This window comes from Austrofundulus limnaeus, unplaced genomic scaffold, assembly GCF_001266775.1.
Source record: "Austrofundulus limnaeus strain Quisiro unplaced genomic scaffold, Austrofundulus_limnaeus-1.0 Scaffold21, whole genome shotgun sequence".
Taxonomy (NCBI): Eukaryota; Metazoa; Chordata; class Actinopteri; order Cyprinodontiformes; family Rivulidae; genus Austrofundulus; species Austrofundulus limnaeus.
In genome coordinates, this window is record NW_013952423.1 from 1,607,920 (window position 1) to 1,633,231 (window position 25,312).

Below are 25,312 nucleotides of genomic sequence, written 5' to 3' on the forward strand. Positions count from 1 at the left end.
AGTTTATAAAAAACCTGTTTTAAATTAAACTTGACCAACAACAATAACTGTTTGAAATTGTTTTTCTCCTTCAGATGAGGTCCGGCTTCCTTCGCCTACAGGCGGTCTGCAGGTCCAGGAAGTTCTACCGGAGCTACCGGGTCACCCGCCACCGCATTACCCTGATCCAAGCCCGCTGCCGGGGCTTCCTCCTCCGGCAGACATTCTGCCGCCGCCTCCGAGCCGTGTTGACCATCCAGGCCTACACCAGAGGCATGATAGCCAGGCGCCTCTGCCAGCGGCTCAGGGCTGAGGTAAATGGTTATTATGTTTATTATTGTTTCTTATTCCTGCTTGTCGACACTCTTGAGAGAGAGGGCTACTGGTTCTGAGGGGAAATTAAACGATAAAGACGTGAAAATGATAAAACATTCRGTTTAATGGAAGGAAGCTGATGTTTTATTCATTTGTTCACGTTGTGCCTTAATTAGATGTAACTCTGACATTAATTAAAAAGTCCTGCTGCCAGTCTTTTATTTTGAAATGAACTTTTCAGAAATATTAACAGTTTTGTATATTAGCTGTGGTGGCTGGTGGTCATATTTGTAGGGTGGGCTAACACATATTTAAAATAATACAACACTGCAGTTTGGACTACTGCAACAGCATCCAAATTAAATTAAAAATAAAAGCATGCTATGAATTAACATTATGTCCCTTTTCATTACAAAGATATACCACTACTAAAAAAACAAGCTCTGACAGTTGTACAGTACCTTATTCTCCTGATTTAAAGCTTTCAACTATAATTTCATAAAGAAAAAAAGAGTTTTGTTGGCTACACTTTTGTTAGCCAGCCCTAATTTAAATATTCTTTGGTCTATCCACCCCCAACCTCTTCCTTTCCAGTTTTTTCTCCAAAGACATGAAAGAAAACGGGTGAGAAATTAAGTAATTCACCTCGATTAGGCTAATCTCACTCGCCGTCGTACCAACTCTACACCAAACCACGTTGTTTGTTGTAAATTTTACAAAATGTGATACATTTTTATTATAAGCACCACTTAGCCTTACTAGCCCACTTATACCAGCCGTCCCTGGATATTAGTATTTCTAAACATTTTTTTAACTCCGCTCTCTGGTTCTTAATTAAAAGTCGAATCACTTTGTACTCGATGTTACAATGCTCTCTTTCAGGACTGTTTCTGTTTTGTTTGTGAGTCAGTTCATCCTGTTCATCCTGCTTTATGTGACAGAAGCTCCTCTACGTGTTGCTTTCTTCCCCCTTGACTCAAAAAACTACCATAGTTTTAGTTCAAACAAATGTGAAAATGCTTCAACTATAAAACAATAATCTGTTTTGTAACCTGATGGTCAATTTTTTTAAACTTTAACAGCATAGAGACATTTTACATAATAAAGATGTAAAGAGATTATTTCTGATTATTTCTTAAAATAACTGAGATTCAGCGTTAAAGTTTTAATACAAATGAAAAAGAGGAACGTTCTTTTGTTGTGAACTTTAGTAATAATAGAAATGAATATTTGTTCTCCCTCCAGTTTATATTGTTTTTACCAAAATTTCATCTATTAGTTTTTACTTTGTTAAAACATGTTTGATCTGTAATTTATAGATTAAAGGGGTTTGTTATCTTTTATATAMAAGTTTTACTAAATCACTGAAAGTGCTTTAATCCTTCTTGTCTCACTAAAATGTCTTAAAGAGCGACATTTTTTTACAGAAACCAGTCTACATTTTTATTTTTTTATCGATAAAAGGAGAGAAAAAATAACTTTTGCCTTTTTTGTCTTCTCGTTGTTAGTTTGTTTTATTTTTCTTTGCTATTTTTATTTTTTTATTAATTTGTTTTTCTTTTTCACTCTGATTTTTTACCTTTTGTCTTTTTGTTTTCTCTAGAAACAGTAAATAATGTTACAGATTATTTTTATGAGCCTTAAATGTTTTTATTCTGTTCTGCTTGTCTTTTGTAAAACAAATAAAGGTTTTTTAAAAAATGGAGAAGGTAACGAAACCACTATTTTTGGTGTTTATTCACTTATTTACAGGATTAAAATCTGTTGCTGCTGATAAGATTTACTCAAATCAGTTCCGGTTTAAAGACAACTGGAAAATAAGTTATAAATCAAAGAATTTAAAATAAAACTTGAGTTCATTCCTTATAAATCTGTCAATTATAAGATTAATACACTAATTAATCCTTTAAATGTGAATATTTCACTGTTTTTTTAGAGAAAACTGTCAAAAAATGGTTTGTTTAAAAAAACGTTTATTTATTCTTTTTTATTCTTTTTTTTACAGTTTTTCTTTGTTTTTTCTGTCCTAAATAATGGATGTAATTTTCCTATATCAGATTATTTTAATTATTTTTGATTGGAGTATTTATTAATTATAAGTTGAGAAAAGTTTGAACATTTTTCTAAAGCTAAGAAACACTAAATAATAATGTACTTCATATATTTTTTGGAATATCTTGAATCATTATAAATAAAAATCTAATATTTTTGGACTGAAAAGAGTTAAAATATATTTTAGGTGTTATTTCAGTAAATTTTAAAAATGTCTGAACTTATTTTGTCTTTTTTTAAACTCCCAAATATATTTTATTATTTACAAACTGAGGTTCAATTCAGGTTGTTTTACTTTAACCTGAGTTCTGACAGAAAAGACAAACGTGAAAAACAACTTCCTGTCTGCCTCTGTCAACCCGTCTCTCCTTCTCTTTCCTTTCCTCGAAGCGGCGGCGCCGGCTGGAGGCGGAGCGTCAGCGCCTGGCCGAGGAGGAGCTGCTGAGGAACCAGATGACGATCCGACGGGCCAAGGCAGAGGCCGAGCGGAAACACCAGGAGCGCCTCCACCAGCTGGTCCAGCAGCAGGAGGAGAGGGAGCGGGAGGAGAAGGAGGAGTCCAGGAGGAAGAAGGAGCTGCTGGAGCAGATGGAGAGGGAGAAAGAGCGACCTGTCGACCACTCCGACATGGTGGACCAGATGTTTGGTTTCCTCGGGGACTCTGGGCCGCTGCCGAACCAGGACGGACAAGGACCTGCTGGATTTGAGGTACTTGTTGATGGTTTTTATAGATATAGATAAAAATGTTAGATTACTTTTTATTAGTAAAAGATCTCAAAGACACAGCTCTCATAAACCTCTTCCATTCTGRAGGCAAATCTCAGCATTCAAGTTGTTTCTGACCTTTGGGTTTTATGTATTTTCCAGACACATAGTTCAATTCTATACCACCATCAAGTAACTGTTGTCTTCAGTTGTTAAAATGCAGCATATATCAAAAATAAATTTGACTTTGCATCATCTAAACACCTTAAAAACTGTTTGACACTCCCACTTCAGGACATCTTCACAACAATGCTTCATGTCGTTTACAACCTTTTATTGGAGCGTTTTATTTTGTTGTAAAAAAAAAAGAAGCAACATTGTATATTAAATGATCCTACATCAGTACGTTTTCTGTAGAACCGGAGCGAGTGCAGAGGTTCTTATGAGACATTTCAACTCGGTATCTCTCGGTCGTCCTCTCGTACATGATACTTGAACATTAAGATACTTTTTGAGAGGAAACTATAAATATAGATCATTATGAAACCATGTTTTTAGGATCRATTTTGCTAACCTGGTGGAGCTCTGTGGGGCAAGAGCTCTGCTGCAGACTGAGCTCCAGGGAGGAGCTTTGTACAAATAGGCGGAGCTTCGTATGAGCAAGCATTCATTTAGCTCTACAGAAGATTCAAGGATTTCTCAAACATGAATGAATGAGTCAAAGCAACACTTAGGAATGCACCGATATGAAAATTTCAGCTGATTTCAATATCCGATATTATTGGTGTTATGGCCAAAAACTGATATTTACCAATATTACACAAACACACAAATTATGTATAGTGTTAGAAAAATTAATTATCAAGATTCTTGACAAAAGGAATAACGAACAAGCAGCAGATCTGATTACTGAGCTCTCTTTTACTTGCAAGGAGTCCAAATAAAGACACTGTACTTRCATACAGTTGTCAGTAGCATGAATTGAATTTCTGTACATCAGTCAGGTTTTTAAAGTGTCCTCCTGTTATACGACCACGCTGTCTCCTGTTCCAGGACCTCCAGTTCCTTTACCCCGACCCACCTGTCTAATATAGCGGGTTGAAAAAGTAACTGAACTCTATAATCTAAGTTAGCAGTTTGGGAAGTCAAAGATCAACATCTGTGTCTTCACTCTAACAGCATTACTGAATACAATAAATGAGGTCATGTAAAAACAAAACACAGATCAAACATTAATATATCTTGTAATTAAATGARTCATAATATTTTAAATCACAATTTAACCAACATATAGATACGCACAAATACACTTGTCTTTTTTCGATACCATAAAAAAATTACCGGACCGCTGACATGGCTCTCTACTGGAGTTATTCTTGACTGTGCATCAGTAGCACTGTCAAGATCAARCAGATATCACTCGACCAAACATTTCCCCTCCAGAAACAGAAACACAAAGCGAAAGTGGGAAATGCATGTTGGACGTTAATATTGGCTCAGTTTTCTGATCTCTCACCCGACGTTGTTTCCTCAGGACCTGGAGAAGACGCCTCGAGGTGAGGAGGCAGAGGAGGTGCTGAACGAAGCTCCTCCGCTCCCCGACGAGGACGAGGAAGATCTGTCTGAGTACAAGTTCTCCAAGTTCGCTGCCACCTACTTCCAGGGCGTCTCCACTCACACCTACATCAGACGGCCGCTGAAACAACCGCTGCTGTTCCACGAGGACGAAGGAGACCAGCTGGTGAGGCTGAGCTGCTCAAACCTCGCCTTGACCTTCTAACCGGAACAGATGTTTTCGTTCTAAATACTAAGTGTTAAAGAGAGATAATCTGTGACAAAACGCTGAGTTAAACGCCCCATCCCGTTCTGCAGGCAGCGTTAGCCGTGTGGATCACAGTGTTGAGGTTCATGGGGGATCTCCCGGAGCCGAAATACCAGATGGTCCTCAACGACGGCAGCGAGAAGATCCCCGTTATGACGAAGATCTACGAAACCCTCGGGAAGAGGACCTACAAACGAGAGCTGCAGGAGCTGCAGGTGGAAGGAGAGGTGAGGCGCCGCATTTCTTATTACCAGTCTGGTTCGTAAAGGATTTCATGAAGTGTTCGTGTCAACAGAACAGCTCCACGGACACTCAGAAGAGGAACAGCGTCAGACATAAACTGGTGTCTCTGACGCTGAAGAGRAAATCAAAGATCACAGAGGAGGTAAATGGATAAATACGTAACTTTGAACATAATAAGAGGTAAAACTAGTAAAGACAGACATTAAACGGCTCTAAGTTTCGTCTCTCAGGTCACCAGGAGGCTCACAGAGGGCAGTGACTACGTTCTTCAGGGCAACAGCATGCTGGAGGACCGACCCACTTCCAACCTGGAGAAACTTCACTTCATCATCGGGAACGGTATCTTACGGCCGGCTCTCAGGTTAGCAGTCTTAAAAAAAAAAACAATAGGGTGAGTTTTTGAGGGCGTATTCAGCCGATCATGTTTCGGCTCGTTGTTTCAGAGACGAGATCTACTGTCAGATCTGCAAACAGCTCAGCCAGAACCCGTCTAAAAGCAGCCACGCCCGCGGGTGGATCCTCCTGTCGCTCTGCGTGGGCTGCTTCGCCCCCTCTGAGAAGTTTGTCAAAGTACGATGGTGGTTTGTGGTTTTTTTTTTTTTTTTACCTGGTGAAAATGTGGTGATTTTAATTATCTGCTCCTCTCCTTCMTGCTCTGTTGTCAGTATTTACGGACCTTTCTGAAGAATGGTCCTCCTGGTTACGCTCCGTACTGCGAAGAAAGGCTGAGGAGGACTTTTGTCAACTGCACACGAACACAACCTCCATCCTGGTTGGAACTGCAGGTACCGAACGTCGTGTTCACAGCTAAGATCTGTTAAAAGGCTAACTTTAGGTAATGCTTGCTAATTTTTTGTTTTGTTTCCTCCAGGCCACAAAGTCCAAGAAGCCCATCATGCTGCCTGTGACCTTCATGGACGGGACCACTAAGACGCTCCTGGCGGACTCGGCCACCACGGCCTTCGAGCTCTGCAACGCTCTGGCGGACAAGATCAACCTGAGAGATCGTTTCGGCTTCTCGCTGTACATCGCTCTGTTTGATAAGGTACGACACCAGGGGGTCCAAATCACATGTACGAGGGGCCATAATTCAAAACTTTCAAAACAATTCTGTCAATATTTATTAGAGATGTAAGGATTTGATTATAAATTATAAGTTCACAATTATAATTTTTTTTTAATGAATTGTAGCCATTTTATAAACAAATATTATTATTATTATTATTTTGTCTTTAAATTACGGTGTTTTTGTCCTTGTATCAAACTGTAACTGTAGTAACAACATATAACTTTAAAATAAATAAAAATGTCATCAAAAATCCAACTGTGACCAAAAATGATGAAGTATCAAAGACATAACTTATTATGTAATAACAATAAAATCGATTCATTCCTTTTTAAGAATCAATTAACATTTAAAGTAGTTTTAATCAATCATTATCAATTCTGGATTAATTGTTACATACATAAACATATTTATTGAAGAAATGTTATGTAACAAAATAATCTTATAGAAATACAAATAACCTTACCTAACAGATAAAGAAAAAATATTAGATTTAGAAACTCAACTTTCATTTCTTATGCCTTACTCTCAATTAATTTTTATTTATTATATATTAAAGATATATTTTATCAAAATCCAGCAAATGAGTTAAAAAAAGAAATCCTCAATAAMAATCCAGTTATTTTAAAAATAAAAAAGATAATACAGAAAAGGATCCGTAAAGTCGATTCTCTGTTGATTTTTCCACACCAAAATCAAAAATTACTTAACAATTTAAATGTAATTTTCTTTCATGAGAAAAAGAGAAACCATAAAACTATTTTACAGTTAAAGTATTAGCTTTGGGACCTGATAAAATGATAACAAGGGCCATATTTGGCCAGCGAGCCTTGACAGACACGTGTGAGCAACATAAAAAGGACACGCTCCGCTCCGCCTGCTCTTTGTCCGTCAGGTGTCGTCCCTCGGAAGCGGCAGCGATCACGTCATGGACGCTGTCTCGCAGTGCGAGCAGTACGCCAAGGAGCAGGGCGCCCAGGAGAGGAACGCCCCCTGGAGGCTGTTCTTCAGGAAGGAGATCTTCAGCCCCTGGCACAACCCCATCGAGGACTACGTGGCCACAAACCTCATCTACCAGCAGATCGTCCGAGGGGTGAAGTTTGGGGAGTATCGCTGCGAGAAGGTGAGCCGTCAGCTCTGAATGAATAAAATAACAAACCGGTCCGAGCTTCCCCTGGAACCGTGTCTCCTCCAGGAGGAAGATCTGGCAGAGCTGGCCTCTCAGCAGTACTTTGTAGATTACGGCTCTGAGATCCTGCAAGACCGCCTGCTCAGCCTCATCCCATCCTACATCCCCGACAGAGAAATCACCTCCACCAAAACCACGGAGAAGTGGGCTCAGCTCATCATCAGTGCCCATAAAAAGGTACCGCCTTCCACCAAAACCAGAACTTTTAATTATCAAACACATAAACCTGACCTCCTCTCAGGGATTACATAACAAACGGAGGCTGAACACTCAGAAGGTGAAGGAGGATGTGGTGGATTTCGCTCGGTTAAAGTGGCCTTTACTCTTCTCACGTTTCTACGAGGCCTTCAAGTTCTCAGGTGGGTACTGTTCACTCCATCATAACGTGACATTTAAATACATTTCAGTGAAGATTTGAATGGATCTGCTCACAGGGCCCAGTCTGCCCAAGAATGACGTCATCGTGGCGGTAAACTGGACTGGCGTTTACTTTGTGGACGAACAGGAGCAGGTTCTCCTGGAGCTGTCGTTCCCAGAGATCACAGCTGTATCCAGCAGCAGGTAAAACAGCTGAAACCTGCCCCTGCAAACAGAAACTTTGGTTTTAAAGGTAGTTTGTTTAAAATAAAGTTACATTTTCCAGAGGAGGGAAGCTACAGGGTCAGAGTTTTACACTGGCCACCATCAAAGGAGACGAGTACACCTTCACCTCCAATAACGCAGAGGACATCCGGGACCTGGTGGTCACCTTCCTGGAGGGTCTGAGGAAGAGGTCCAAATATGTGGTGGGACTGCTGGACTGTCCAAACCCAGGTGAGCTCCGGTCCTGGTTTGAGAGCAGGTCCTGCTTTGCATGAACCGAACTGAGACGTTTCTGTGACTTGGACCCGACAGCGGGGGTGGACTCCACCTTCCTGAGTTTCTCCAAGGGGGATCTGATCGTTCTGGACGAGCACGACGGCGAGCACGTGATGAACTCAGGCTGGGCTCACGGCACCAACGATAAAACCAAACAGAGAGGAGACTTCCCTGCAGACTGCGTCTACGTGCTGCCCACCATCTCCAGGCCGCAGTATGACATCGTGGTGAGTGTTGCAGAACGATAACAACCTCAGTCGCTCATCATCATACTCGCATTGACTCTGCCGTGTCTTCATCTAGATTCATGTTGGAGTGAGCCAGCTTCTCTCACCTGTTTATTAAAAACATGTTTAGCCACACGTGGGGTCAGATTTATAAAGGATTGCGTGGAAACCATACTAAAAGTGAACGTACGGCCAAAGGGCAGAAATGGCATTTGCCAAAAAAATTCAGATTTATAAAACCGTACGTACGCATGTTTCTGCGCATCTTTCCTTTTTAGATCACAGCCGCACATCAGAGTTTGTGCACAAGGTCCCACCTCAGGTTCTGCCCTCTACACGCCCACGCTCAACCATAAACAGTCAATGTAAAGTACCTCATGAATGTTAAGATGCATTTAAATCAGTCAGCTGATCAATGTCAAAAGAAGTGGTTGGCTCAGACACGCCCGTTGTGCGTCTGGAGGATGACAGGTGCTGACGTGAACAGAATGTCTGTAATTGACACAGATTTTCCCTCTTTTAGAGTAATCTAACGATTTTTATTTAAAAAAAACTCAGCTTCAAATTAATTTTCTCTCAGAGATTGTAGGACGATAAAAACAATAAAAATAAAATTAAATAAGTCAGATAAAGTTAGAAATAAGTCCACCGCTCTTCTCCCCATCCTCTCCCMCTCCTGCCTGCTCTGTTATCTGCGGTAGACTCCCCCCACCCCCGCGCACACACACATCTCCCCCGCGCATGCGCGTGTGACAAACACGGACTTTAAAACGTAAAGTTTTATAACATCCACACTGGCGAGGGTGGGCGCGCCCTGCGCGTGTATCAAAAGTGTGACTTTTTTTGCTGTCGTGTGGAGGGGTCTTTGTGGGTCAGGGTCGTCTGAGGAGGAAGGAGATGAATGGAGTTGCGCGCGGGAACTTTTATTTAAGATTTAAGTTTTTTTTATTTCAAAGGTCCTTATAGCTCAGCAGCAGAAGCATAAATATTACTGTTAAGAAAGCTAAATAAATAAATAATCTAAGTTTGATTTTGAATGATGAACTGTAATGTGGGTGGAGCCAGATCTTCTTGTCAAACATTAACACTCAACAAAAGGAATGGGCTCAGATCCTTACAGAAACACTTTTTTTTTCTCATGCAGTGTTCGGTTAGTATCTTACCTGCAGCAGACAACGGTCAAAGGGAAGTTTTTGTGTAGTTGAGCTAAAATTTGTTTGTGTTCCATCACAGAATCAAACATTGACACTGAATGTCTCTTTATTAAAAAGTCTAATGACGGCCGTGTCAGTTTTAACCCCTTCCTGTTCCCAGGCTCTGGTGACGATGACTCCAGATCAGAGGAGAGAATCCATCACTTTGTCTCAGATGAGTCTTTCAGAGCAGGACAAACCGAAGGCCTACACGCTGGAGGAGTTCTCCTACGACCACTTCAGGTGCAAACGACGACTCTTACAGAGAAAATATAGGAAGAAGAGAAGAATATAATGCTTGTTTTTGTTTTGTTGTTTCCAGGCCGCCTCCAAAGAGCACTCTGAGCCGAGTGATGATCTCTAAAGCTCGAGGGAAGGAGCGTCTGTGGAGCTGCACCAGGGAGCCCCTCAAACAGCCCCTGCTAAAGAAAGTCCTGGTCCATGACGAGCTCTCCCAGGAGGCCTGCCTGGCCTTCACTGATATCCTTTTTCAGTTTTCTGTTCATGATTAGATGGTTTAAATATTTCACCAAGATCGTAGAAACAAACCGTAAACACGTCCTTGACCGTCCGTACCCATAATGAAGTACATGGGCGACTACCCGTCCAGACGAGTTCGATCCGTCAACGAGCTCACCGATCAGATATTTGAAGGAGCGCTGAAGGCCGAGCCGCTGAAAGATGAGATCTACTGTCAGATTCTCAAACAGCTCACAGATAATCACATCAAGTGCGTCTCAAACAGGTGTTTTTGTTCCAGGTCTTAACTGGAGCAAATAAACTCACAGCAGAGGTGTGTTTGCAGGTTCAGTGAGGAGAAAGGCTGGGAGCTGCTGTGGCTCCTCACTGGTTTGTTTCCTCCCAGCAACATCCTGCTGCCTCACGTCCAGAAGTTCCTCCAGGCCAAGAAGCACTTCCTGCTGGCTCCAGACTGCATGCAGCGGCTGCAGAAAGCCTTACGGTAAAAAGCTACGCACCTTCACCTTCACTCTGTCCTGCAGCTGCTTCATGGTTCCTCTTCGTGTTTTTTATTCACGACAGGAACGGATCCAGAAAGTATCCTCCTCACCTGGTGGAGGTGGAGGCCATCCAGCACAAAACCACCCAGATCTTCCACAAGGTTTATTTCCCCGACGACTCAGACGAGGTCAGTGAAGTCCAACARGTCTGGCTCAGTTTGGTCAGATGCTTTCAGTCTGTACCTTTTTAAAAATCTGCATTTTATGTACAAAATGTTCATAAAATGCAGGAAAGATGTTCTGTTTAAAATGTATTTGGAGCAGAGGGTACACAACAGAAAACAGGAGAAATAAAAAACGAGTCTTTTAATCTAATCTGTGGTGACTTCCTGTTAGCTCTGTGCTAACGTACCTGCAGTCATGAAAACATCTGTCTGAGTTTGATCTTTGCTTAAGACCTCAGAGTTGAGATACTTCTTTATTACATTATGTTAAGAATTCTCATCTGGCACTTTTTTGTTTGTTTGTTTTCAGGTGTTTGAAGTGGAGTCGAGCACAAAGGCCAAAGATTTCTGCCACAACATCTCCGGTCGTTTGATGCTGAAATCCTCCGAGGGCTTCAGCCTCTTTGTTAAGATCACAGACAAGGTGAGTCACTTTGTGGCTCGATTAGAGGAAGGTTCAGCCCAAGTCCTCAACTGACTGATGTTTCCACTGAGATMGTTTCAGTCATTTATGAGCTGCTGGTTGATGCAAAGCTTCAGACGGAGACAAAAAWGTGTGTTTTTATTKGTTTTGAAGCTGTTTTTTTTTTCCTTTGGATATTTTTCTGTAATTTACGTTTTACTTCCTTGTTTCTTGGCCAGCTGTCTTTTGTTCTCTTTATTTTCTTACTTTTCCTTTATTTTAGTTTTAGTTGTGATTTCTAAAAGTTTCTTTTAAGGTGGTATTTCACTGAGCTGCAGCCATCGGCAGTTTAGTTTTTGTAAAATAGTGAGACGTGAGTTTTCTGATGCAGCTTTACTGAATGTTTCCAACCAGTGAGCCAGTCGATTTTAAGTTCTTTGTTGTGCAAAATCAACATTTTTTTAGCGTTTATATCATGTTATGTCATTCCCTCATCAAAAACACACCCAGAGTTGCTTTGACTCATTCATGTTTGTCTGTGATCAATCACTGCTTCATTTCTGACTGAAACTTTCATTAGATCAGATCATTCAAAACTGACCCAAATTTTTTATTCCTCATATTTTAAATTTATAGGCTGTTTGTTAATCAGTTCAGCTGTTTTATAAAGCCAAGGCTGTGTGAAACTTGCTTTTGCTTGTATAAAAGGATTTTAAACTGTCTTCTAATAATAATTGTGTAATTATTACTATAAATAGACTGAAACTGTTCTCCTGAAGTGACACCAGGTGTCACTGTTCTCCTACATTCAGCTTGTAGCTCTCCAATGTCTGTTTTCCTGCTGAAAAGTCAGAGTTTTGTTTCCTCTGCTCTCGCAGGTCATCAGCGTTCCAGACGGTGACTTTTTCTTCGACTTCGTCAGACATCTGACTGACTGGATAAAAAAAGCCAGACACGCGAAAGATGGTAAAAAAAACAGTGGAGTGGTTTAATGTCTGTGTTTCTCCTCTCTGACGGCTTCTTTCCTCACCTCTGTGTCCAGGAAGTGTCATCGTGCTGCCTTCACTGACCTATCAGGTGTTTTTCATGAAGAAGCTGTGGACCAACACGGTGCCAGGAAAAGACTCCATGGCCGACTCCATCTTCCACTATTACCAGGTGAACATCGAGCCACATATACGACGGAGTTAAACTTTATTTAAGCTGCTATTTTCACAGAATGAGACTAATCAAGCAGTTTAGTCTTTATTTTTTCAAAAGCAGTTTTAAAACCAAACCTGAACTTTTACAAAGTTTCTCTGATTGTTTCTGGTCAGGAGCTGCCCAAGTATCTGCGGGGCTACCACAAGTGTTCGAGGGAGGAGGTGAACCAGTTGGCAGCTCTGATCTACAGAGTCAAGTTTGAGGAGGACAAATCCCACCTCCAAAACATCTCCAAGATCCTGAAGGACCTGGTCCCCCAAGACCAGATCCGACTGCTGAGCCCGGAGGACTGGAAGAGGGTGAGTAGATAATAAATATTAGACTTTACTGAAGTACGAGGCTGTTTTTAAACCTGTTTGTKTTTTTTTTTACCCATCAGTCCATCATGACATCGTTCAGCAAGCAGTCAGGAAAAACCCGTGAAGACGCCAAACTCTCCTTCCTCAAAATCATCTACAAGTGGCCGACGTTCGGCTCGGCCTTTTTTGAAGTCAAGGTAAAACAGATTTAACAAGCAGTAATAAATAAAATGTACAGCTCTTCTCTGATGTTTGATCTGAACACATCTGCAGCAAACGACCGACCCAAACTACCCAGAAACCCTCCTGATAGCCATCAACAAACACGGCGTCAGCCTCATCGACCCCAAGACCAAGGTAGAGAGGATGCTGAACGCCTCCAGGTTTTAGCTCTTGGTATTCCTGGAACGCAGACTGAATCTGTGCTGAAYGTTTCCTGCAGGACATCCTGACGGTCCACCTGTTCACCAAGATCTCCAACTGGAGCAGCGGGAACACCTACTTCCACATCACCATCGGGAACCTGGTCCGAGGCAGCAAGCTGCTCTGTGAGACGTCTCTGGTGAGCAGAYGAGTTACTTTATACCACCGATGGTGCCAGATCAGTGTCAGCCATCTTGCTGAGTGCTACACCGTCCATTTATTCTTTAAACATCGAAGCCGCAGAGAGACATACTTTACTTATTGTTCATTTGAAGTTCTTTATCTTTAACTTCATTTAAACTAATATTTTTTCTAAAAACTTTCATCCAGCTTTATTTACTCAAAGTATATCTCCAGTTAGTTGGTAGAACTTAACTCCCTGCTTCATATTGACTAAAACAAACAGGATGTCAWTAATTAGAAATGGTCAAAACATTTGGCTCCTCAGGTGAGTTCAGTTTTTCTGATACACAGTGTAGCACCTACCAAGATGGCAACAAATTCTCACCTCATCAGCATATTTTAATTCCCGTGTTTTGAAAAGATCCTAAATTTACCTTTCAGACATGAACAAAGAGTTGAACTTTACAAGAATGTACCGCCTCTTTCAGGGCTACAAGATGGACGACCTCCTGACCTCCTACATAAGCCAGATGCTGGCGACGATGACGAAGCAGAGGACGTCCCGAAGCAACAACAGCAAGTGATCGCTGAGTAAAAACACACGATTTCATTCATCTAAACATCCTGGGTCCTGTCTTAACTCACCTTCTGCCTTTAAATGTCAAAACTAATCAGTTTATCTTAGATAAAACAAGCATTTCAGCTCAGCTGAAACCTGAAGAGTTGATAGTTTAATATCTTTACATAAGAATCATTTTATGAACTTTTTTACCAACCAGATTTCATAGTTTRGTTTGGTTGGATTTAGTTTAATTAGAACCAATCAGGTTTTATTTTCTTCATTCACACCTAGTTAAAGTTATTTTACCTGTGATGTAAACTTTATGTAGGATTTAATAAATGTTTTGTAAAGAAAACATTTGACTTCTTCGGCGTTTACATTTCATTTATAAAACCTGGTTCACTCCTGTTCATGAGTTTTGGAGGAGTTTAAAACTCAAATATTACACTTCTAAAGTCACTTGAGGATTTAATCCAGTTTTTGCCAAAAACCAGTCAGGGCTCATTGATGGGGACTGGACCCGATGTTGTCTGAGGGCTGGAGACGGACCAGATGTCCCCCATCTCTGAGGAGACCAGAGAAAATCTGGATTAAAACACAGAAGAACGTGAATGAAGTGTTCCGACATTCACAGTAAATTTACCCGTTTTGAACTGAACGTAGGCGTTGCTCTCCTCCTGCGTTAGAACACCGACTGAACAGGAAGTCAGTTGTCGCTCTCGCCACCTGAAGTTAAAATACTCATCTGTTGATACCTGCCAGAGGAAACATAAACCAACAGTTTTACAACCCAAACATTGAGACTCACCAGTGAAAGTAGAAGATGATGAAGATCAAGACGGAGGAGAGGAAATCTGTGAGAATCCACATCTGGTTGTACTCGTTTGGACTCTGAGGGGAAACAAAAAAAAAGTATATTTTACAGCAGCGACAGARACAAAACCAGATTTCTCTCATTTATTTTACGTTTTCTGTAAATTGTAACATTTTGTTGAGCTCCCACATGCTGTAATTAAATTAATTCATTCCATCATAAAATCAACCAGAAATATCTTAATGTTTCTTTTACACCATGTCCCTTCACAATAAAAGCCTCAATGTTAGTTAACACTTTAGAACAAATACGTCACATCAGGCAATAAATTTTAAAAATTGTACAGAATTCCAAAGTCAGGATTAGAACAGCTCTGAGTACAAACTTATGTTTGCTAAGAGAAAAATAAGGTTAAATGAGTTAAATGCCTGAGATTTTTGAGGAGAGAAACATGTTTGTAATCAGACTCACCACAAGGAACTGGGGGGCTCTGATGGTCCGGAGCAGCTGGGGGGCGTTTGTGGTGACCGAGTGGACTCCGGAGCACCAGGCCAGAGAGAAGAGCCACGGCTGGCTGACCACGTACAGGTTGGTGGAGACGTTGGCTGCAGCGTACTCTCTGAGAGGATCAAGTCATGTTCAGGAAACCGCTTCTCAAAACTTTAAGTTTCTATTTTCAAAATAAAACACCTGACGAGCTCCGCAGACATGGAGCTGTAGGGTAGGTTGAGTTTGACGATGTYGTCGAGCCGCAGCTCCTCCGGAGACCGACGACTTCCTGAAGTCTGCTGCAGCTCCGGGTCGGTCCGATAGACCCAAGAGCGCTGGTGTGATGGCAGCCAGAGCACCTGAACGCAACACAAACACAAAAATAACTCACAATCCACACAGTCAAACAACAGCTCCCAGCTTTAAGTCTGATTTAAAGAAATTAACTCCACTACAGAGAGGCGTCTTTTTAAATCTTGATTTAATTTATTAAAATAAGTTATTTTCCTCTGAAAAATAAAAATAACGGCAAGTTTTTGGTTTTGTTTTAAAGTCTAAACTTGAAAATTTTCTCACATTTTTTTTCCATCAGTATGAACAAATTACTGCATCTACCCCTTTTTTTAATATCAACTCGTTTTTATTTATGGCAGCTGATCATGTGATTTCATCTGAAAGTTAGCAAAATATCTCATGAACCAGTGGACGAGATTCTATGACCACTGCAGCTTTGAAACAAAAAAAGAAAATGGAGTCATTATTAAAGACGCTAAGGGTCATCCTCAACACAGTCTAAGGTACGTGTCAAACTCAAGGCCCGTGGGCCAAATCTAGCACTAAAAGTGACACTTTAAATATTCAATTTCATTCATAAAAACTACTGTATTTATTCATGTATAATACTTGAAATTTAACCCTAAAAATTATCCATAAAGTGGGGGGGCGTAGTATTATACATGGGTTATTTTTTTATACATGGGTTATTGATGATTACATTTTTTATGCTTAATTTTTAAAAAAAAGATTGTATTATACTCATATTATAAATGAGTAAATACAGTAAATCTAAAAAGTAAATCATGCCTTGCCTCTTATTTAAAAAAACAAAACCACTTCAACAAACTCTAGCTTMAATAATCTCCATATATATAAAAAATAAAACAAAACATTTTATATCTTTGTATCTTATTTCCACTAAACACCACAAATGGTATTTTTTCCCAATAATTACGACTTAATCATCTTTAAACGTGAATAGTATTGTAGGGGTTTTTATAATAATTCCACCAACTTTAATTTTATTATTTTTCTGTATTTTCTTTAAATTTTAATGTCAATTGGATTTTTAGTGAGGGTTTTCTTTTTTTAATTGATTTGTGATTAAATGTATCTTTAAGATAAAATAAATTTAAAAGGTGTTGAGAGAAAGTTACTTGTTCTAAATGCTACTTTCTATAAGAATAATTTTGTTTGAAAACTTTTTTTTTTTTTTCAATAAATAGACAGAAATCAGCCCGTCTTGGAGCAGGTTTTGAATTTTGGCCCCTTGGCTCTAAGGTTTGTGGGAGCAGCAGGTCCAGAAGAGAAAACGCTGAACTCTCACCTGTGAGGACTGGATGTGTGACTCGTGGATGACCTCCAGCGTTCGTTGGATCCAGTCATAGYGGTGCGGGTGACTTGTGGGCGGCCGGTAAAGGTCAAAGATCACCAGTTTCTGGGTCCACGCTGCCAGCTGGAGGTAGGCCTGCAGGCTGCAGACYGACTGGTTCCCCGCCTGCCTCCGCTCCTCCTCCTGCAGTGACCTCACCGTCCCAAAGGGGTCTTGCTGGAGGGGAAATGGATCAGTGATCATTACTGTGATCCGTGTTTCCATCAAGTCGGCTGCTGTTCCTCCTCCTGATGGAAACTTTCCTCATTTCTCTTCCATTTAAATCAAACTGAAGAAAAAAAACTTTAGCTGCTGCTTAAATAAAAACATTTGAAGAGCTAAAGGTCCTGAGTGTTTCAGCTGTTTGAGAAACTTTATTACTTTTTACAGCTTGATTAGATCGGCATCATTATAACAAACGTTTAACATCTTAATAAATAAACCTGATGGTTAAAGATTTTCTGACTCACTGAGAGGAACCAGGACCCGGCGTTCAGCCTCTGCAGTTCGCTCCAGGTGAACATGGCCGCCGGGGTATTGGTCCTGTTGGGGAAAACCTCGTGGATGTTGGTGGTGCGTCTTAAAGTGTCATCGTGCATCAGGAAGGGCACGCCGTCCAAACTGTGACGGTGACAGAAACCGTAAACCTCACGGTTTGATTTTTTTTTTTTTTAAACAAACCACCGCAGCTCGTCGAGACTTCTGAACTCACACTGACCTTATGGTGACGTCTGTCTCCAGGCCGGCGCTTCCTGCCTCCACGGCCTTCTCGAACGACATCAGGGTGTTTTCTGGAGCGAGCTGCGGAGCGACAGAACAGAACCAGATTGTTCTCACGCAGCAGGAAACCCAAACACGCAGGAAATGTTTCTTCAGTGTAAATATTTATGATGAGTGCAGAGCTGGGAGCTGAAGCAGAGCAAGTGTCTAAAATCACAGACTGATATAAAAACATTTCTCCCCAGAAGAAAAAACTGCAGCTGTGGGAACAGAATCTGTCCCGTTTGAGCTCTTCAACAGGAAATTATAAAAAATGTCTCAAAGTTTGAGCCTCTGGAGGTCAGATTCTGCTGCTTTTTATTTAAATACCACAAACTAAAGGCTTTTCTGCTTCATGGGGACTTTTTTGATTTAAAAACATCATTTTTGTTTGACTTGGATTAAAACGGGCAAAYTCTGAAAGGTTAGTTTTCAAACTCTAGGCCAGCAGAGCCAAATCCTGGACCTCGAGGGACAGGGACCTGCATGTTTAGAAGYCTCTCATTCAGTCAAACCAGGTATCAAAGCAGAGAAACATCTCAAATTTTCTTGTTTTGATCAATAAAATAAACTTTGTAAGAAAGTTTTATTCAAACATAAAAACGGGGCTCTGACGCTCCTGATTTGAGTAAATGTTATTAACGAGCTTCTGTAGAACCTGAAGAGCAGAAAACGACTAAAACACACTCAGTCCTGGAGGTCACTTTGAAAAACGATCATTTTTCTCAGGGTTTAGTCAAACAGTCGGTGTCTCCGCTTACCATGGGGGCTCCTCTGTGACCCATGATGGCCGGGGCTGGGCCCAGAGTCCCCTTCTCTTTGATGCAGGGGGAATACAAACCGAGAGGCACCAGGTAGAGGACCAACAGGACCGCCARGTAGACCCCCAGGATCAGACCCCTCCTCACTGAAAGACCAGGACTCGGGTCACTGAGCAGATCCACTCAATCAACTAGGCACCCCACAAACCACAGCTCACCTCTGCATTTCATGCGAAAGACATGCAGAGCCACGGGCCAGGCCAGTGGCGTCATCAGTAAGACTCCGCCCACGTGAAGGTACGGCGCCGTCACCTGGTCGGGTCGTGAAACATCTGAGATGAGAACCGAGAAGACAGCGGTGGACWGCTGGGCGTCGGACTCACCTGGAGAGACAGCAGCACCGTCATCCATTCGTCTCCCCACAGTTCGGTCAGGACGGTGGTGGTRGCGATGGCGAACGTCAGGCTCACCAGGATCCCGACCTGAAGAGACGAAAACATCAGCTTCACCCTCGGGTTATTAACAATCATGTTGATTAATGAGTTAGAAAATAAGGTCAGTCTTCCCGGAACGCAGGACAATGTTGAAGTTTTTCTTCACCWGTTTTGACACCAGAACACTTTGAAACGAGTTCATCAACTCTCCACCACCGTGCTGACAGTCTCCAACATGACGCTGTGCATTATGGGTAAACATCTTTTCTTTTTGCCCCATCTTTTTTTTTCAACTTTTGCAAACAAGTCATGCTGCCGTGTTTTTAATTTTGTTTTGAAACGTGTTCCAGTTTGAAATCTTTATTAACCATCTGGTCACCTTTAATTGTAGACTCTGATCACTGCACAGTCTGACCTCTGGGTGAATTTATTAGGGCGTCTTTATTTGAAAAATAATAAAGTTATTGTAACATTGTCATTTTAATCTGAAGAGTTTTTAATCCTGACAGGAACCAAATTAAACTGGTGAATGCTAACTAAATCTTTTACCTTGTGACTCCAGTGTAAACGGAGCTTCTGGGCCTCTGACAGCAAACAAACAGCCAGAAGCTGCACAGAAAATCAAGATAAGAACTATCAGGTGAACCGAGTAAAGTCTAAATCGAGATTAGAACAAGAGATAAAGAGACTAAAACTTTCATATTTTATCAGTTCTGTCTCGAGTTCATTCTGCTTCAAACCTGCAGGAAAACTGAAACACCTAAACTTATTTTAAATTTAATCTCTTCTGTAGAGGAAATATTTTATCCAATGTTTGTTTCTCACCATGAGAACAGAGACGTAGCTGAAGAAACCTGCAACGAGGACCAGCAGCACCACAGACCAGGGGAACCAGAAACCCAAGTTCGCAAAGTTAAACCTTCAGAACCAGAGAGGACAGTTATAAAAACACATTTTACCTGCTTTAAAGTGAAAAAAAATCTTTAAGAGAAGAAGAAAGTCTGGTGTAAAACAGCCCAAACCTATCTGAAGCCAACAGAGAGTTTGTTTCCAAACAAATGATCAAAATCTTTAAAAATTATTTCTGATAAAATCTGAGATTATTAATCCTGAACAAGTTCAAGTCCAGACTTTTACAGCCAGAAACACAAACTGATAAAAAAAAAATTTAAAAAAAAGAGTCACTTCTGTTCAGCTGGTAATCATTCAGCTGCCAAAAGAAACTTTCATTTTATCAAACTTCTACAGCTGCAGCGTTTGAGAAAAACTTCGGCTCAGCTTGGAATAAAAACCTGAGAAATTTAATTTCTGCAAAAAAACAAGTGAATGCCGAGCGCTAAAAAAAACTGAGATAAAACCTGCGGAACAGGAGCCAAAATGTAGCTAAAAAACCCTGCAGATGGCAGACAAAATGTAGCTAAAAAAAACTGCAGCTGGTAGCCAAAATGTATCTAAACAAAATGTAGCTAAAAACCCTGCAGGTGGCAGCCAAAATGTAGCTAAAAACTCTGCAAATGGCAGCTAAAAACTCTGCAGATGGCAGCTAAAATGTCGCTAAAAACTCGGCAGATGGCAGCTAAAATGCAGCTGAAAACTCTGCAGATGGCAGCTAAAATGTAGCTGAAAACTCTGCAGATGGCAGCTGAAAACTCTGCAGATGGCAGCTAAAATGTAGCTTAAAAAACCTGCAGGTGGCAGCCAAAATGTAGCTAAAAACTCTGCAAATGGCAGCTGAAAACTCTGCAGATGGCAGCTAAAAACTCTGCAGATGGCAGCTAAAAACTCTGCAGATGGCAGCTAAAAACTCTGCAGATGGCAGCTAAAATGTAGCTGAAAACTCTGCAGATGGCAGCTAAAATGTAGCTAAAAAATCCTGCAGATGGCAGCCAAAATGTAGCTAAAAACTCTGCAGCTGGAATCTAAAATAAAAGAAATCTGAATGTAAGTCTTGAACTTTGAACCAGCAGCAGGTTTTGTTTGCCCGCCTCTTTATTCATGTGAAAAATCTGTTTCTGTTGATTTAAGAGCCGACCACACGTGAGGAAACTCACCAGTCAAAGTCATTGTAGTCGTTTTCTGTTTGTCCCCAGAAGTAGAGAAGCACCACCATGAGGCAGAACGCTGCGACGGTCAGAGTGAAGAAGGYGCCTTCGAACTGCCCAAAATAAAAACTATGATAAAACAATCAAACATTTCTGTGTTGTAAAGTTTTAAACCTTCACAGAAAACAAGCAACAGTGGGTGAAACCAGACGGTTGCAGCTGTCCAAACCTTTCCGCAACAGCAGCTCTCCGGCCGAACGTCGCTCCTCTCGTAGCGGYGCCACCGGCAGCCGTAGAGTGCTGTCAGGAACCAGACGAACCGCTGGTGTTCAGAGCATCGTAGGAGTCTGCTACGAAATCCACTCAGCAGCCGGGAGAAGGTGGACGCCATCACTCAGCCTCAGACACGCCCTGACACACCCACCATCCTGCTCACACCTGAAACACACCTGGGMTGAGTTTACAGCAGCTGAACGATGAAATGTAACGTCTGATCTGTTCTGTTTGTGTTTCAGGAAGAGAAAAGTACGAGCGGCTGCTGGTTCTGGGAGGGGAGGACCGTTTGGGTCGGCTTGACTCCAGAACATTCTTTTGCGTGTGTGTGTGTGTGTGTGTGTGTGTGTGTGTGTGTGTGTCACAAAAACATTTTAATGAGGCTCTTTCTGGGAATAAAAACCCGCTGAAAGCAGGATCCATGAGGAGTTTTATGGAACCGTCCAGACTATTTAGCTGTCATCTCATAATCCAGAGTATTTGTAACTTTCAAAAATAAAAGCCTTTTTATTGTGATTAACACCAAATCTTTGCTCAATATCTTTAAAATCAAACAAAATGTAGCCATTTCAATCAGAACAGCCATTTTGAAAATTTCACAAAAATCCATTCATGAAGTTTAAACAGATGTTGCACGATCACTTAATGCAGGGTTCAAGCTGGGGATCAGTCTCAGCTACTACCAATCCAAATTGTAGCTCATTTTCTGTAAAATTTGCTTTATTGTAGCAATTTTTGTTTTATTTAAGTTTGTTAAAATGTGGCGCTTATCTCTAGCTCTTTTGGCTCCAAAGGTTAATCAGCTGTTGATGCACATTCAGGGATTACTTTCTGCAAGTTGCATTAAAATTCATCCGGTGGTTCGAAAGATATTTTGCTAACAGACGAAGTAAAATCCACTTGTCCTAGTAAAACATTTGATAGCTGCAGATGATAAATCCTGCTTTTATATAACCAAACTTTTTACATAAGTAGAATTCTGTTTGGGGGAAGCTTTCTGCAGCTTAAATGTTATATAAAAGCATCAACAAACATCGACAGGAAGAATAAACTGCGCCAAATGCAGCGATTTTAATAAGTTTGTGTGAAACTAAAGTCAAACAGTCATTTATAACATCTGCTGTACGACTAACAGTACAAATATTAAAAGCGGGTTGAAACGAAGCTTTATTTTGAAAGCCAAACGGAAGTAATGTAACTAACCCGTTATAACAATAGTGCTAGAAACACACACAGTCAGGTGAGTCCAGGAGGACAGCAGGTAATTATAAAAAAAACAAAAACATATTACAGAACAGCTTAATTAAAAATTCACCTCAGGTTTAGTGGTTTTGACAAGTGAGATTCATAAATAAGCTGGATTTGTTCTTTAACTCGGTCATTTCTGGAAATATTGAGGCAGAATGAGTCTCCCCTAGAAAATTGGGACTTTGGGGTGGGATTGGGGGCAAAAAAAAGTCTTATGAACATAAGTATGTGTGTGTCAGTCTGGCAAAAACCTTTTTACAAGTAAATCCTTTGCCTAAGATCTACAAATCAAAGACAACAATAAATGTAAAAATGTGTTCAGAGCTCGAGGGATAAAAGTTCACAATGAGGATCAACAGGAAAAAGTCCTGTTTTGTGTGTGCATGTGATTTTTTTATAACTTGTATAATTATGCATAAAATCAGTTCAAACATTCACACTACTCACCTTTCGTGTTTCAAAGACAACTCAGGGTACAGCATGTGATGATGCATAAAAACAACAATAAAATAACCATCTCCCAGCCCATTCTGGAGCTTGAAATAAGTCTTCCATCTCGTTACATATAAAAGCAAATAAACTGCGGGTTTAGTTGAATTTAAAAAGTAAACATAACAGCTTGAAAATGTTGTTTACCACTGCTGATAAAATTTTGTTGCGACTGCATGATAGATTTTATAAGTTTCATGTGTGATTAAACTGTATAACTAATGGCACAAACAAAATATAATAATAGTTTGAAAATGGATAAAAACGTACGCCCCCGATCCAGTTTAACTTTTAGGTCATTAATTTACGCTTTTATTTTGAAGCCTCTGACGCTCGAGTTCCGGTTACGCGGTGAGCAGCTTGACGCAGCGACGTGGATGATGAACTTTGAAACAATAATCCGCGGCGCAGAAAAGTGCTGGAAGTTGTTTTAATCAGCAGGAACGGTTCGTTTCGGGACATGACTGACCTGGGGGTTTCCGTGTCGGTGCTGGCGGCCGCGGTGCTGCTCTGCGAGGCGACTCGCCGGGCGGCAGCGGCTCCTCTCCGCCGTGCTTATCGGATTTACTTGCTGGAAACCGTCTCCACCTTCCAGCTCTGCAGCTGCACGCATGAACTCAAACTCCTGGGKGAAACGGCCCGGCTGGACCCGTCGATGAGCTCGGCTCTGACGTACATCATCACCGTTATCCACCTGATGACTTTCCGGGGAGCGACCTGCAACCCCAACGCGGTTCTGGAGGGTGTTTGCCGCGGGACCAGAACCGTCAAAGCGGCGGTCGTCCTCATAGCTTTGCAGTTCGGTGCTGCTGTCGCCGCCAGGTACTTCGCTGCCTCCGTGTGGTCGCTGGGTTTGTCGGACATCCACCTCCGGCACCAAAAGTTCGGATACCGATGTTTTGACCCTCTCGGCGGGACGGTTCTGGAGGCTGCGGCTGTGGAGCTAGCCTGCGCTTTCTCGGTCCAGGCTGCGGTCATGCACGCGCACAAAGTGGAGGAGAAGCTCAGGGTGCACTTCCTCGCGCTGGTCATCACCGCAGTGGTTTACGCAGGTGTGTTGATTCACCAGAACAAACTCTTTTCCAGGTGCAGTTCACCCTTCTCATCAGCAGGTGGCGGAAATGTTCCACATTGTTTTATAACCACCAAATAAAACAGTAGAAGAAGAACCTGGAACCGGAAGTAATAGGAGAGCTCTAATTAAACTTTTCAGAAACAAAGCAAAATGTTTAAAAATTAGCAAAACAGATACTAAATCTAACAAAATTGTGGTGAAAAGTTAAATAGTTTGTAAATTCGTAGATAAAGAGCAAAACAGACAATTAGCAAAACATGCATAATAAACTACTTAAGAGTGCCAAAATAGACACTGGAGAGGAAACAAATAGCAAAATTATTGCTAAAATTACCAAAACTATAGCTTAAAAAGTAAAAATAATAGAGTGGTAGCTAAAAGTAGCAAAGCATGCTAATGTTGGATATCATGCAAATTTTACTGGATAAAAGTAACTAAACGAAATGTTAATGAAGACAAATTTGTAAGTAAAAGAAGCAAACTGAATAAAAAGGTTAAAACTTGTGAAATATGCTAACAATAATAAACTTGTTTTTTTATTTAAGTAATTTAAAAGTGTTTAAAATTAACATCGCCCTCCTGTGGTCAAAACCGAAACTACAGCTGATTTTGTTTAAATTGTATGTCGACCTCCTGTGGTCAAACACAGAAACTACAGCTGATTCAGTTTAAAATTAATGTCGCCCTCATGTGGTCAAACCCGAAACTACAGCTGATTTTGTTTAAGTTGAATGTCGCCCTCCTGTGGTCAAACACCGAAACTACAGCTGATTCAGTTTAAAATTAATGTCGCCCTCCTGTGGTCAAACACAGAAACTACAGCTGATTCAGTTTAAAATTAACATGCTCAATATCTTTCAATTTCTCATACTACAATGTACTTGTTCTATATTGTTTTAAAGCCAAGTTTTGTCTTTTTTTATTTGTACCTGTACGACTGATTGTTTTTTGTTTAAGCAAATTAAAAGAATGTTTAAAATTATCATGGCCCTCCTGTGGTCAAACACAGAAACTACAGCTGATTCAGTTTAAAATTAACATCGCCCTCCTGTGGTCAAACCCGAAACTACAGCTGATTTTGTTTAAATTGAATGTCGCCCTCCTGTGGTCAAACACAGAAACTACAGCTGATTCAGTTTAAAATTAACATTGCCCTCCTGTGGCCAAACACAGAAACTACAGCTGATTCAGTTTAAAATTAACATGCTCAATTTCTTTCAATTTCTCATACTAAAATGTACTTGTTCTATATTGTTTTAAAGCCAAGTTTTGTCTTTTATTTATTTGTACCTGTATGACTGATTGTTTTTTGTTTAAGCAAATTAAAAGAATGTTTAAAATTATCATGGCCCTCCTGTGGTCAAACACAGAAACTACAGCTGATTTTGTTTAAATTGAATGTCGCCCTCCTGTGGTCAAACACAGAAACTACAGC

General features: G+C 40.9%; 3 protein-coding genes across 13 annotated transcripts in view; 2 read left to right on the forward strand and 1 right to left on the reverse strand.

Moving 5' to 3' along the window:
- The window catches only part of myo7ab (myosin VIIAb), a 29,511-nt gene extending 15,309 nt beyond the window's left edge, over window positions 1-14,202 (forward strand). For 7 of the 9 annotated variants that reach the window (XM_014003995.1, XM_014003999.1, XM_014004001.1 and 4 more), the window contains 27 exons: window positions 75-293; window positions 2,737-3,054; window positions 4,586-4,792; window positions 4,924-5,100; window positions 5,169-5,258; window positions 5,347-5,477; window positions 5,560-5,686; window positions 5,782-5,901; window positions 5,988-6,161; window positions 7,078-7,305; window positions 7,378-7,548; window positions 7,613-7,730; window positions 7,806-7,932; window positions 8,015-8,184; window positions 8,266-8,456; window positions 9,771-9,892; window positions 9,972-10,129; window positions 10,226-10,379; window positions 10,455-10,610; window positions 10,691-10,796; window positions 11,143-11,256; window positions 12,114-12,201; window positions 12,278-12,393; window positions 12,552-12,737; window positions 12,818-12,934; window positions 13,011-13,094; window positions 13,180-13,623. In XM_014003995.1, coding sequence (XP_013859449.1) covers window positions 75-293; window positions 2,737-3,054; window positions 4,586-4,792; window positions 4,924-5,100; window positions 5,169-5,258; window positions 5,347-5,477; window positions 5,560-5,686; window positions 5,782-5,901; window positions 5,988-6,161; window positions 7,078-7,305; window positions 7,378-7,548; window positions 7,613-7,730; window positions 7,806-7,932; window positions 8,015-8,184; window positions 8,266-8,456; window positions 9,771-9,892; window positions 9,972-10,129; window positions 10,226-10,379; window positions 10,455-10,610; window positions 10,691-10,796; window positions 11,143-11,256; window positions 12,114-12,201; window positions 12,278-12,393; window positions 12,552-12,737; window positions 12,818-12,934; window positions 13,011-13,094; window positions 13,180-13,449 — 4,239 coding nt within the window. In that variant the 3' untranslated portion in view covers window positions 13,450-13,623. Of the gene's footprint in view, window positions 1-74; window positions 294-2,736; window positions 3,055-4,585; window positions 4,793-4,923; window positions 5,101-5,168; window positions 5,259-5,346; window positions 5,478-5,559; window positions 5,687-5,781; window positions 5,902-5,987; window positions 6,162-7,077; window positions 7,306-7,377; window positions 7,549-7,612; window positions 7,731-7,805; window positions 7,933-8,014; window positions 8,185-8,265; window positions 8,457-9,770; window positions 9,893-9,971; window positions 10,130-10,225; window positions 10,380-10,454; window positions 10,611-10,690; window positions 10,797-11,142; window positions 11,257-12,113; window positions 12,202-12,277; window positions 12,394-12,551; window positions 12,738-12,817; window positions 12,935-13,010; window positions 13,095-13,179; window positions 13,624-13,771 lie in introns of those variants that run through there. The other 2 variants (XM_014004003.1, XM_014004004.1) reach the window with 1 other exon arrangement.
- A 76-nt stretch (window positions 14,203-14,278) lies between these two features.
- LOC106514631 (glycerophosphodiester phosphodiesterase domain-containing protein 5) lies at window positions 14,279-23,358 on the reverse strand. Of its 3 annotated transcripts, none has more exons than XM_014004008.1 (16): window positions 23,272-23,358; window positions 21,022-21,230; window positions 20,802-20,905; window positions 19,576-19,669; window positions 19,300-19,359; window positions 18,700-18,798; window positions 18,535-18,628; window positions 18,317-18,462; window positions 17,515-17,597; window positions 17,267-17,417; window positions 16,752-16,973; window positions 15,350-15,507; window positions 15,131-15,278; window positions 14,654-14,736; window positions 14,489-14,571; window positions 14,279-14,410 (listed from the first exon to the last, which is right to left on the reverse strand). In XM_014004008.1, exons 2-16 carry the CDS (start codon window positions 21,181-21,183, stop codon window positions 14,340-14,342), a joined length of 1,758 nt encoding a protein of 585 aa, XP_013859462.1. In that variant the 5' UTR covers window positions 21,184-21,230; window positions 23,272-23,358; the 3' UTR covers window positions 14,279-14,339. The 3 variants fall into 3 exon arrangements, with proteins under 3 accessions (XP_013859462.1, XP_013859463.1, XP_013859461.1); XM_014004009.1 differs by having other exon boundaries at window positions 21,022-21,241; window positions 23,272-23,323; XM_014004007.1 differs by lacking the exon at window positions 23,272-23,358 and having other exon boundaries at window positions 21,022-23,265.
- Window positions 22,931-25,312, forward strand: part of LOC106514633 (aquaporin-11) — a 7,245-nt gene continuing 4,863 nt past the window's right edge. Inside the window, exon 1 of the mRNA XM_014004010.1 lies at window positions 22,931-23,854. Within this exon, the coding sequence (XP_013859464.1) occupies window positions 23,263-23,854 (592 nt within the window). The 5' untranslated portion in view covers window positions 22,931-23,262. The remainder of the gene's footprint in view (window positions 23,855-25,312) is intronic.